This window comes from Sesamum indicum, linkage group LG9 (assembly GCF_000512975.1).
Source record: "Sesamum indicum cultivar Zhongzhi No. 13 linkage group LG9, S_indicum_v1.0, whole genome shotgun sequence".
NCBI lineage: Eukaryota > Viridiplantae > Streptophyta > Magnoliopsida > Lamiales > Pedaliaceae > Sesamum > Sesamum indicum.
Genome location: NC_026153.1, coordinates 9,159,412 through 9,172,714, shown reverse-complemented (window position 1 = coordinate 9,172,714; position 13,303 = coordinate 9,159,412). Strand labels below are relative to the sequence as shown.

The 13,303-nt window shown below is 33.3% G+C and overlaps 1 protein-coding gene across 1 annotated transcript; it reads right to left on the bottom strand.

Annotated features, from left to right (window-relative positions):
- Positions 4,947 to 13,114, bottom strand: LOC105171183 (type I inositol polyphosphate 5-phosphatase 5). The gene is made up of 10 exons (XM_011092211.2): positions 12,902 to 13,114; positions 12,685 to 12,778; positions 11,901 to 11,981; positions 11,242 to 11,329; positions 11,030 to 11,134; positions 10,101 to 10,590; positions 9,729 to 9,922; positions 9,244 to 9,362; positions 6,958 to 7,090; positions 4,947 to 5,330 (listed from the first exon to the last, which is right to left on the bottom strand). The coding sequence occupies exons 1-10, from the start codon at positions 13,040 to 13,042 to the stop codon at positions 5,108 to 5,110; spliced, it is 1,668 nt and encodes a 555-aa protein (XP_011090513.1). The 5' UTR covers positions 13,043 to 13,114; the 3' UTR covers positions 4,947 to 5,107.

Genomic DNA, 13,303 nt, shown 5'->3' with positions numbered 1-13,303 from the left:
CACATCTCCATGCATACACTTGAAAATGATAAAGGCACTAGGATAAAAACCCCTTTATCTTAAAAGACCACCCACATGCAATTCCCTATAGTAAGCCCATTTGAGCCTTATAAGTCTCAATTCCTTGTTATGAGACCCCAAGTATAAACAAACTTTTACCGTCTTTTTATTATCCTTGTTTGGCCCTTTCAAGGACTAATAGAGCGTCAAGGAAATAAAGATGTATTCTAAGTATGTATTTTGACATTAAGTGTGGGGATATCTCAATTATTGTAAAGGACGTTTATGAGCTAACATGTCACGTGACAATCTTGTTCTATGCCTTAATAGACAAAGAAAGAGAGAAAAGAAAAAAGAAAAAAAAATACTTTCAAAAAAAAAAGAGAAAAAGAAAAAAAAATCAAAGAAGGCAAGAAAAAAAAAGGAAAAAGAAAATTCTCTCTTTGAAAGAAAGGCATAGTTCGAGTCCGGGAAAGTGGGACATGAAAGAGCATGAGATAAATCAATTGTTAGAAGCTTGGATTCTTACATCTATTACTTGGTACTCTAATATAGTTCCTTGGATTCTCACCTCATTTTCTTCTTAATTCTTCCTACCCCTAAACCAAAGCCCCATTACAACCAAAATATAAGACCTATTGATTCAAGTGTGTGCATATTTATAAGTGGTGGAGATTATGGTGTATAATCAAGCCTATAGTGAAGTATTTTCATAGCAAGCATTTGAGCGAAACACTCAACCAAAAACACTTGAGAGATTGGGAGATATGAGAGCATAGTCCACTTGTTTTCCATATTTAGTTTTCATGAAGATCATCTTGTGAAAACTTGTTTGAAGCTTGTTGAATTGTCTTTTATCATATGATGTACCATTCTTTGAACACTTAACTAGATTCTTACTTGTTACTTTCATCTGCGATCCATAAAATTTGGAATGAACTTCTTCAACTATTTTATCTCTATTTCTTTGCATCGAGGACGAGCAAAGGGTTAAGTGGGGGGATATTTGATAGGATCGCATTTTGTGTTTATTTCATATAATATTTTAGCCTATTTTGTAACCAAATGCTCCTAATTAAATATTATTTTGCAGCATTAAGACAAAAGAATTGGAATATGAAGAAAAGCACCAAGATGAAAATTCAAACAAGATTCAAACTCAATTTTTGCCAAGAGTTTGGAACTGCTTGGACTACCTCTGATGAAGGAAGAGTTTAACTATGATTATAATTTTATCTCTATAAGTCTTTTAGTTCAACTAGGAATCTACTTCTAATCCTAGTAGAACTAGGTATCTAGCTATTATAAATAGATGATGTAATTCACTTTAAGAGACAACTTTTGAACTCTTCGATTTCTCTACGTTTTTATAATATTTTCTTACTTTGCTTTTCATGCTTTTTTCCATTAGCATGTCTAGCTAGTTCTCTTATTCCGGTTGAAGACTTGGTGAACGCTTAAATCCAACGAGTTGTGAGATCTAATTTATACTTTCTACTTTTATTTATATTGGTATTTGTGTTGTTCTCTGTGCTTTTATTACAAATAATCTGATTTATTATCAAGAATATTTGCCTAGCCAATTGAACTTCCAAATCCGTAATTGTTTGTTTAGTTCGATAACTAGTGGTAACATAGCATAATTGATTATGTAGAAGTTTTCGATTATGTTGTGGGGAAATGCACAATCTAACTTAAATAAATCCTCGTAGGAATTTATTGGTTAGAATTGGGCCTTTCTAGTTCTTAATGTCGTCGGTAAATTAAATCTTGAGAACGTTCCCAAGGTTGTTTACTGATTAGGGATTTAGTCAACGGACGTTCCTTGACTATCCACAAGGTAAGGAAAGGTGAGGTCGTTAGGTCGTACCAATGGCCATAACCAATTTATCTATCATGAATAATTGTTATCTTTGCATTTATGATCAACCGTGGAATTAAGCGTGATCTTGTCTTTAACTGGAATACTTTTATCATATATTTATCTCTTCTTATTTTAATTTTTTTATTTTTATTCTTCACAATCATAAATCCTCCCAATTATTTTTATTTTTATTTTTTTTAAAAGAATTAATTTAAAACCAATCTCTGTGGATTCGACCCTACTCACACTTCTACAAAAGTGTTCGTAGGAATTATTTTTGGTGGATTTGACACTCATCAGAGGTATATGCTTCCGTTCCTCTTTCTTTTTCGGCTCCTTTTCCTCTTCTCGACCCTTCCTTTTGCCGCTAAGGGAAGGATCCAAAGCATTAGACTCCTCAATCGGGATGTATTTTTGGGAGCGCACAAGTAAATCTTTCATAGTGCTAGGGGGCTTGTCGGCTATGGACTCCTTGAATCTTCCCGGTAGCAGGTTCTGTTGGATAATACTAGCCAACAACTCATGATTAATATGGGGAACTTCATGCACTGCGTCCACGAATATTTGGATGTAGTCTCTCAAAGTTTCGCCCTCCCTTTGGCAAATGGTGAATAGAGATGCAGCCGTTTTCGAAACGTTTTTTATTCATGGAAAAGTGATGCAAGAAACGTTGAACCAACTGCTCGACGATAGAAATAGTTCCAGCGGGCAGTTGGTTGAACCAGGCTAATGCACGTTTCGAGAGCGTAGTGCGGCAGACCTTGCAGTAAGCGGCGTCACTTAGATCGTACTAATCAATCTTGGCATAAAATTTGTCTAAGTGTTCTTGTGGGTCTCCTATTCCATTATATTCCGATAGATTCGAGACCTTGAGGCCTGCTGGGAGCGCTTCAGCTAGAATGTTCAGGGCAAAAGGGCTACGTCTTGGAGGATCTACGGCCAATGACAAGTAGGAATCCTTGACTCTCTTAGGTGGTGGGGGTGCGGAAGATTCTCGATTGCAGAGATTATGACCTTGAGTTTGTGCAACTTCAGGCCTAGAGATCTTGTTGTTCACTTCCTCCCACCTCTGCTCCTCCTCCTCGAGAGCCGAGGATAATTTTCGACTTCTGCGGGGGGAGTGCTCTCCCGGGAGGCACGGGCGGAGATTGTCGATGTGGTGGAGGAATCTCCTCATTGAGGGGTACTTGCTCATGCGTCAGAGGGGTTACCTCTTGGGGTGGTGACTGTTCGCGAGGCCGGTCTTGTTCCACCAAGGCTCGAGACCTGATTTGCATACTCAGTGTCGAGGTAAATATTCCCACAGACGGCGCCAATGATGTGGTCGAGGTTTTTACTAAGGGATAAAAATTGAGAATTTGACCTACCGCACAAATACCCACCAGGTGAAGTGCAATTTTCGAAGGAGCAAGAAAAGTAGTCAAATCAATGAATATTGCTTGCCTTAAAAAATTAATATTTTTGGTATTTATGGTAGTGTTGAAATTATACGGTGTAGTGGGTTGCATTTGTTTAATGTATGCATCATATATGTTAAATTACTCTTTTACCCTTACAAGTTAATATTTTTACCGATGTACATCACTCCTGAAAAAGTTTCCAGCTCTTGAACACACCTTCACCTTCTTTGCTTGCTCTTTCAACAGTCTCACTATTGGGCTGGATGTTTCTTTCCACACAATACTAAGTGTGATGTTCCGGTCAATAACATGAATGAATCATTTAACCACATCGTAATTGAGGCAAGAATATAGTTGAAAATAGGGATGGAGAAATACGAAGGGGTTGTTTGTCCTAATACCGCTATTAAGATTGATATAGAGACATGAATGCAGAAACTGTTTTTCGTCTTGGACTGGTGAGAATAAATATAAAACTATGCAAAACCCTATTGCTTTCGTCAGGGACAGACACTACAAATTTGGCAAGTTGTTTAACCTTGTAGGCTATCCCTGTTGCCATGCAGCTGAAGCAATTGACAATTCAAGAGAAAATATTGTTCGAGCCTTTTCTCTGTTTTTTTTTTTTTTTAGTTATTCAGAGTTTGACTTATTTATATTTGGTTTTCTTGTTTATTGCAACTTAATCATGCAATTCAAGTGGCATAAAACATAGACATATATTCACATTAAAGTTCACTTAAATATTACAACAATATTTATAACAAAAATAGCCACACATAGTGCCTTCAGCATTCCTTGATATGCCTCCAAATGCTTCATTTTGGTTGTTAGGTATTCGCATACGGATATTAGTTCCGTAAACCTTTCTTCTAGTCCTCTTGCATCGGACTCGACCTCTTCTTCCATTTGTGGTTTCTGGAACGTGCTTGAATTTGTACTTTGTGAATTCTTTTCAGAAAAATTAATAGGCTCCAACCAACTAAAATAATTGCAACGTCCGAATCTGCAATTGCAAAATAATTTTCCTTCAATATCTTTTATTTGACCCACAACTCTGATGGCGGCATGTTCTTGACAATAGCACCTAGGGTTCTTGAACCTCAAATCCATAAATTCCTCTCTTTTGATATTGGATTTCCTTGAATAGGATGTCATTCTACATGCACATCAAAAAATAAAAAAAATTAATTCAAAATAAAACTAAACAATAATATCAAAACTCAAGAGACGGGGGGAGGGGGGCGGTCGCAGGAAGGAAAAATGAAATTTAGCCTATAATTTATCCTAATAGAACGCGTGGAACCAACCTTCCGTTAGTTCCTAACAGAAAGGGTTTCGCGCAATGTTTGGACGGGGAGAGGGGGGTGGTTCACATACTTTCAAGAGATGAGACGATTTTAATTATTTTTCTCAAATACAGGAGGAAAAAATAGAATTTAGCCTATAATTTATTCTATTTATTTAAGTATAGGGTAGGATTAAAAAATTTATGAAGAGTTATATATAAGTAATAATTATTTTAAAATTGCTATTTAATCTTTTTCTATTAGCATTCTTTGTTCTTGTAGAGTTATATATAATTCTTTTCAAGAAGACATGAAAAGAGCACAAGAACCCATCACATTTGGATTATCGATTTCAAATTCTATTGCATGTTTTTTATTTCATTTAATATATACACGCTACGTGTACAAAATTTTTTCCGGAATAAAATAAAAAACATACTTTTTATACATGTAAGCGCGTATATATTAAACATAATAAAAGAATACAATAAAATTTAAAACAGAAAATTCAATCTGATATGAGTCGATGTGAGTTAGTAAGTATCGATCTATAGCTAAAACTCGCAAAAACTATGCCTTTGAGGCATGCAGTCCTGGAATTCCAACTTGGTGCCTGCGCAGGAATATCCCTTTCTGAACTTGTTGATGTTTTTGTTCCTGACCTCCACCTCCACCGCGAAGACGGCGGACACCGGCCGGTGGTCGGAAAATCTCGACTCCCCTCGTACATACGATAATTGTTCGATCCCGTTGCCACGCCATAAAATTCTGTCACACCTGAGGTGAAATCCGTCGTCGTGTTACAACAAATTTTTATGGAAGATTTGAGCAATTAATGGATATGTCTCTATTTTGATTATATTTCTCAGTTTCTAAAGTTTTTTTTTCTAAAAAAAAATATTTTATACACATAAATAAAATATCAGATGCAATATTATTTTTCCATAAATATATTTTTTTGATGGAATAAAACCAACTCATCCTATTTTGAAGAATTTGTTTTTTGTCAGAACTAGTCTTGATTATATGCAATTAATTAATTTGCATAAATATTATTACACTTACGATATATATAATTAATAATATTTTTCTATACTATACAGAAAAATATGTAATAAGTATAATGCACTTCCTATTAAATATATGGATAATTACATTGTTCTGCAAATATTTGGTGTAATTACATGTAAACTTCTGAGTTTGAAAAATTACGTCTAATAATCCCAATATTTATTTTCATCTAATAAATAGACACATCAGTTAGTAAAAATTCAAGTAATTTGTTGACATCAACAAAAAATTGAATGAAAATTCATATTAGACTTGTTGCAAATTAAACAAATCTTTTTTTGACTAAACTACCCTCATACACCTTTACATTCAAATTCATGTGAGGAGGTACTAGTGGAAAAATCGCATTTTGATCATCGCATTTTTGGTCTCATATGTTAGGGCCGTTTTCAATTTAATCATATTTGTTATGATTTTCTCATATTGTCTCCCATAAGCTGAAAATTTTCTCAATATTAGTCCTCACATACATTTTTTGTCCAATAATTAACTGAAAATGTGTGGAAATTCTAAAGCCTTTGTTAATCATTGGACGAAAATACACGCAATGACTAAAATTAGAAAACAAATCAACTTATAGGATGTAATATAAGCATGGGACTAAATTGAAAAAAATCCTAACATATGGGACAAAAAATGCAACGTTCTCAAGCACTTGTAATTAAAATTAAATTGTAAAGGTAAATAGTATAATATATCTAACAAATTCACATGCAATAATTTTGGAATAAATCAATCGAGGTCATATATGAATTTTCATTCAATTTTTTGTTAATATCGGCAAATTATATGAATTTTTACTAGTGAGTGAATCTATTTGTGGGCAAAAATAAATATTAGGATATTAGGAATAATTTTCCAAACTACATTATTTTTATATCTAATTATACCAAATTATGGGTCGCATTTAATTTAAAATAAAATATTTTGTGTTTGAAATATATATATATATATATATATGGGAAAAGTATTATTTTAGTCCGCTAAGTATGTCTAATTTTAATTTTAATCCAATAACTATGTCCATTTTTGTTTAGGTCCAGTAACTTACGAAATTGCTTACTTTTAGTACTCTGGCAGATTTTCGAACAATTTTACCCCTATGCAACTTTTGAAAGGCAGTTTTAGTCCATATGCACTCATAGGAGTAAAATTATCCGAAAATCTGCTAGAGGACTAAAAGTAAGCAATTTCGTAAGTTACTGGACCTAAACAAAAATGGACATAGTTATCGAACTAAAATTAAAATTAGGCATACTTAGCGGACTAAAATAATAGTTTTCCCTATATATATAGTGTGTGTGTGTGTGTTGGGTGGGGGGTTAGCAAGTACCATGCAGGGGTCCTTCGTTTTCTCCTGGACTTGGTGTTCTCTCCAGCATAGGAATCAGAATTTTGGGAGTACTTGTACGTGGGTGCGAACATAATCTTCCCTTCATTCCACCCACTAAACACTCTCCCAGCTTCTCTTTCCCAGAATTCATTAATTCAAATATTTTATTTTTTATATAGTATGTACTTTTATTTTTAAATTTAATTTTTCATCTAATATTCTTATTATAAATTTGACATATACACATACAGCGTAAAATGGTAATAATTCAACAATCGCATAAAAGAACAAACTATTTCCTACATTACAAATTAATGCAACGTACAAGGGAAAATATTACAATTTTGATCCACTAACTTAGGGGTGGTCTGTGATGATTTTCAGTACAAATCAATTCGAAAATTGTAAGAAAAGATTATAATTTATAAAAAATAATAATTATGGTAAAAAAATCCTAATTCGACCAAAATTTGTCATATAGCCTACACGTGACACTTAGAAATTGAGGAATTTTTTTTTAAACTTTTCAAATAAATTAAGGTTAATTGGAACAAAATTGTCATTTTTTTTTCCATAAATTGACTTTTCAATCAAATTAAGGTTAATTGGAACAAAATTGTCATTTTTTTTTCCATAAATTGTAGTCCTTTATGACAAATTTTCAATTGACCTAGTTAGTGGACTAAATTTACATTATCCCTAATGCAATTTTGGTCTGGAATAATGTAATTTTGGTCCACTAACATAGGGATGGTGGTAATTTCAGTTCAGACGAATTCAAGATTTGCAATATAAGATTGTAACTTATGAAAAATGACGATTTTGATCCAACAAACCCTAATTTGATTGGAATTTGTCATATGACCTGCACATGACACCTACAGATTAAGAAGATTTAAATTTTCCGGCCAAATTTGAGTTTTTTGAAACAAATTTGCCATTCTAGATAGATTACAGTCGTTTATTGCAAATCTGAAATTAGCCTAGACTGAAACTGCCACTACCCTATGTTAGTTGACCAAAGTTGCATTTTTCCTCGACTTACAAATCATGATAAATTAATACTATTCATAAGAGTCAAACAAAACTAATCCAAAACTTAAATTTTGATCACACACCGTTAACCAATAATTTTCATGATTTCAATTATATTCAAAATATTTTTTATGATTTTTAGCTATGACTAATTTAATTTGTCCAGTCGTAGACTAAAGTTAATTAGTGGGAAAAAAAAATTACGACTGTAGTTAATTAGTTAATCTTATGTCCCACAGGTTAGTCTTTTTGTGACTTTTTGGTCCCAACTTTTTTGAACTCGTCACATTGCATCTCATATACAACTCTAAAATATTCACAATTTTAGTCAAAAATTAAACTTTAATGCTGTTAAATTTTTGATGGAAACATCACGTGCATGGAACGGGTTTCGTTAAGTCTTGAGGGGCACTGACTTACATTTTTATTAGAAATTTAATATAATTAAAGTTTGAGACAAAAATTATAATTTTTTTTTTCATAATTATGGGATGCAAGTTACAAAACAACGAGACCAAATTACAAAACGACTAACCTAAGGGACGTAAAAAAATGTAATTTTCTCTTTATTAATAGGAAAAAGTATTATTTTAGTTCGCTAAATATGCTTAATTTTAATTTTAGTCCGATAACTATATTCATTTTTATTTAGGTTTAGTAACTTACGAAATTGCTTACTTTTAGTCCTCTTGCAGATTTTCGAATAATTTTACCCCTATGCAACTTTTGAAAGACAGTTTTAGTCCATATGCACTCATAGGAGTAAAATTGTCCGAAAATCTATCAGAGGACTAAAAGTAAGCAATTTCGTAAGTTACTGGACCTAAACAAAAATGGACATAGTTATCGAACTAAAATTAAAATTAGGCATACTTAGCGGACTAAAATAATACTTTTTCCTTATTAATATTGGCCACGATCGAGTTTTTATTTTTACTATGATAATTAATTATAATAAAAAAGCAACATATATCTTATAATAAATGTTATATGTACCTATTTACTTATTACTTAAAATAAAAGGTTGTGATGTAAGTTATCAGAAACCACAACCCTTAGGAGACTTGCACGTACATATATATCTAGAAATGAGCTACATTATGAATTGACTTCTTTAATATTGACATTTAGAGATATCATGTAGACTTAGGGGGTGTATTAGCTAAGTATCTTTTTGACTTGTAAACCCCATAAATTAATTTAATTTTAAATTATAAAAAAATAATAATAATAATTTAATAATAGATACACCAACACCAACCTGATCTTTGGCCAAGAGGGATTCCCAATCATTATCCTCTAGCAATAGCCTTGCTTCTTGATAGCTCAATCCCACTCGATAATTCAAGTCCCCTAGCCATATCGTACGGCTGTAAAAAAATTTATTTTTACAAGGTTGTAAGAATATAATTAGCATATATATGTACTCGTGAAGAAAGGACTTGTGTCATAATATTGCAAAATCAATGTAGTGAAATTGGACTTGGAAATTAAGGGTTTAATATAATTTACTGTTTTATGATATTATAAATGAATAAATTACCCTCTTATTATAAAGAAAAATAATTTACTTAAAAAATATAAAGGGTAAGTTGCTGTATTTTGAAAAATACAAAAGATAAATTGATATTTTTTCTTATAAGAGGATAATTTGTTCATTTACAATATCACGGGAGTTACTTGCATTTTTCTCCTAGAATTAATAACTAAATGCTATTCATGGTCGATGAACTTACTCGTGGTCCATGATTCTTTCTGGGATTTTGCGGCTTGGATTCTTGCAAGTTCTTGGGAATTGAGTGCCCTTTAGGATTTCGGTTACATCTGAGTTTCGTCTTAGCTCGTCTCCTTCCTTCTCCCCCGACGCCAGGTGACTGCACACGAAGCAAAAGCTCGTTTGGTGCAGTGTCATGCTTATAGATATACAACCCTGCAAATAACGTCTACGTTAGAATTCCTTCGTATAATGTCTAGTACTATTTTGAGTTGAACTCCTTGTCTTTAACAAGACAACCTCTGACCTAATGGTGGTACTTTGTTCGTATGAAATTAAGGCAGGTCAACAGGGTGCACGAGAAGTTTAAAATTTTAATGTTTAAACCAATTACCTTATTACCAAGGTAGCCCATGATGCCTCGTCCCATGCAAGAAATCCTAAGATGACCAATGTCTTTAACCAGCTCATGTCGAGCCCATATTGACAGGAAGATGCCGACCATTTGCTTGCTCGCGACAAGCTGGTAATTGAGCCTTGTGGGCAAGGAAATCTCAGCCATTGAGAGGAAATCATCCATGCTTGGATCACAGTAACTGAAGGGTGATCCACAAGGGTCTGTGAGTTTTCTAGCCCTCCGGTTCGAGATCAAGGAATCCCTAGAGCAATTGCAGGCCTTGAGTAGTTCACTCTCACCCCTCAGATTCTTACTGAGAGCTTTCAAATATGGCTTGTGGAATATGTTGACGGATTTCGAGTCCTTTGAATCATCGGACAACGGTTTGTTTAGGGCATGGCTTATTAGGGCTAGCCATTTTACTGCTGGCTCGCTGTCTTCTACCACTAACACATTTCCTGCATTTAGTGGGACAATCTCCTGAAACCTAAATTATGTGAAAAAAAAGAAAACACTTTGTCTTAGAAAAAACATAACAATCTTATAATTAGGAACGACGAACTAGGTAATAAAGAGTGGATAGAAACAAGAATGAAGAATCAATTGAACGCAAGAACGTCGGCCACAAGGACTCTGAATTCTCCTGCGTCCATGCGAATGCTCAATTTCTGATTAAAGTTGTATTGTTTCAATATGTTTCTATTCCATGAATTCGAACATGAAATCACATGAGATGAACATGTTTTATTACATGATGCACTTTGATATATATATATATATATATAGATGTTCCTATTCCATGAATTCTAACATGAAATCACAGGCTTCTCGATGGTTTTAGCCAATGGATTTCTTCTCCATGAACATTTGCATATCTATGCTCTTCAAACAATTAAACAGCAGCAAGTCACATATATATATAGTACCCGAGTACATAGATGTCTGCAGAGCCCTCCGCCTGCAAGAAATCCTCAAGGTTGAGTCCATAGTTAGGACTGTTCCCTCCCACATTCCACGTTCCCACGAAAATCCTACAATTTTTTCTCAACAAACCCTATTTTCAATACCTTAATACATTCAATTCTTTTTTTATTTTATACGTTCAAAAAGTCTCAGAACGATTAGTTACAGCTCATACCGGACATCTTGAACTGTCATGGACGGTGCCATCGATTGATCAAAACTCGAGAGGCTTAGGCTTTCGATCCCCGCGCAACTATGCCGTTCTGAGAGGGAAAAACAAATCATTACAGCTCTTTTATATTTCCCCCTCATGTCCTAAGTAAGGGTCAATGCACTAAGTGACAACATCTATGCAAGAAAAAACAACCACAAACTTAAGTTCTTTTCAACATTCAATGAATGCAATTGCAGTTTTCTTACACAGACACTTTAGTCTTCTGTTAGGTAAGCTACCAAAATACATATACACAAGCGAAAACATATATACGGGCTTCGACTAGATTAGTACGTGGCGTATATCCAATTAATGTCGTATCGACCTACTGCACGAACACTAGATTCTTGGATTATAAGGATAACATAAAAATATGCCGGAGATACGAGAATTCTTTAGAATAATATGGGTTTTCTTTCTTCAGTGTAAGGACAATTAGCATAGCCATCGCCTACTCATCATATGGCAAAGTAAAAATAATGTTCATGGATATTATACTATAATGTAAGAAAAAATTGACATGATATTATAATGATTTAGGTTTTTCAGCACATGAAGGGTTACATATATTAAATATTATTTATTTATTTATTTATTTTTGGATGATGGATGGATTTTACCTGAAAGACCTCTTCTCATGTTGCTGGGTGTAGCCTCCTGCCAAAAAGCTGTTGTTCTTGATGTAATATTTCCTTCGGATTCTGCTACCAAACACCCAACAACGCAAAGATTATCAAAAAGTAATATATAACTACAATTTTAAAAATTTCATATATTAAGGACAAAAATGGTCGGAAAATTACACATAATTAAGTTGGTCAATTACGTCCACTTTTCAGGTTATTTTAGCAAATCTCGATCATTTTTGTCCTCAATATGTAAAAATTTTAAAATTACAGAATAAAATTGTCAAGATGAATTCGTATATAGGAAAAATTATACTTTAGGCCCATAAGATAGGGTTCAATTCTTTTGGTTCTCAATTTTATGGGATTTTTAAAATGGTCCCACAATAAAAAAAACAAAAAGAATTGATACATTTAGTCCTATTAATTATGGGATTTTTCAAAATAATTCTAAAATTAAAAAACTCGACACATTTAGTTATCTATTTTACGGGATTTATGGAACTAAATTGGTCGAGTTTCTTCAATTTTGGGACTATTTTAAAAATTATGTAATGCATACGACTAAATCTGTCAAATGTTTTTTTTTCTTTTAAAATTTTAGGACTATTTTAAACATCTCATAAAATTGAACCCAATATCATATGAAACTAAAAGTGTAATTTGGTCGAATTCCTACAGAATTAAAATGGCCACCTAATCATATTTATCGGATTAAAATTTGCAATTTTAGGAGGGGGGGGGGGGAGGACAAGAAACAGAAAACAAAAGAACGAACCATTTTCATTTCCAAGATCTGATGATTGAAGAATGTCCTCTATTGAGTTCCCTCTGCTGTGTCTCTTGGAGCTAAAAATCCTTGGAATAATAGACTTTTATCCCATTTATTTCAATTTATACATACATGTATATATGTATGTATACAGACACCAAAAGAAAAGAATTAAAAAAGCTGCAAGAAACTAAATTCTACAAATTTAATAAATAAAAAATACCTTTTTTTTCTTTTCAGGTTTGACAGAATTATCAGGGGTGGAAGTGGGGCTGGTGGAGGAGGAGGTGCCGCCGTCGATGGCCTTAGTCATAGTATCATCGGCGGTGGTGGGCCTTCGCCGGCTGTCACATTCATTGATCATAACAAGCCCTGAAAATGCAGTTGATTAATTCCTTTTCTGGGATTCCCAGGTTGTAATTTTTGGTACATCTTCAGAAAAGAAAAATTAATTAATATTATTATTATTATTATTTTTTAAGATATATATTTGAAGTTGAATGTGATGATGAGGTATTGGCGCCATTTCTTTCGGGACGTAGGTGGTTTAAAGCTAAAACAACACAGTTCAGCATTGCCTGGTCTTCCATTTTTACCCATTATATATATATATATATATATACAC

Bases quoted from the DNA above. Each gene is read 5' to 3' on its own strand.
- LOC105171183 (XM_011092211.2), bottom strand. From the start codon at position 13,042: ATGATCAATGAATGTGACAGCCGGCGAAGGCCCACCACCGCCGATGAT. The intron at 11,330-11,900 runs GTAAAATCCATC...TTTCCCTCTCAG, and splicing joins CATGAGAAGAGGTCTTTCAG to AACGGCATAGTTGCGCGGGG. The intron at 11,135-11,241 runs GTATGAGCTGTA...AAAAAATTGTAG, and splicing joins ATGACAGTTCAAGATGTCCG to GATTTTCGTGGGAACGTGGA.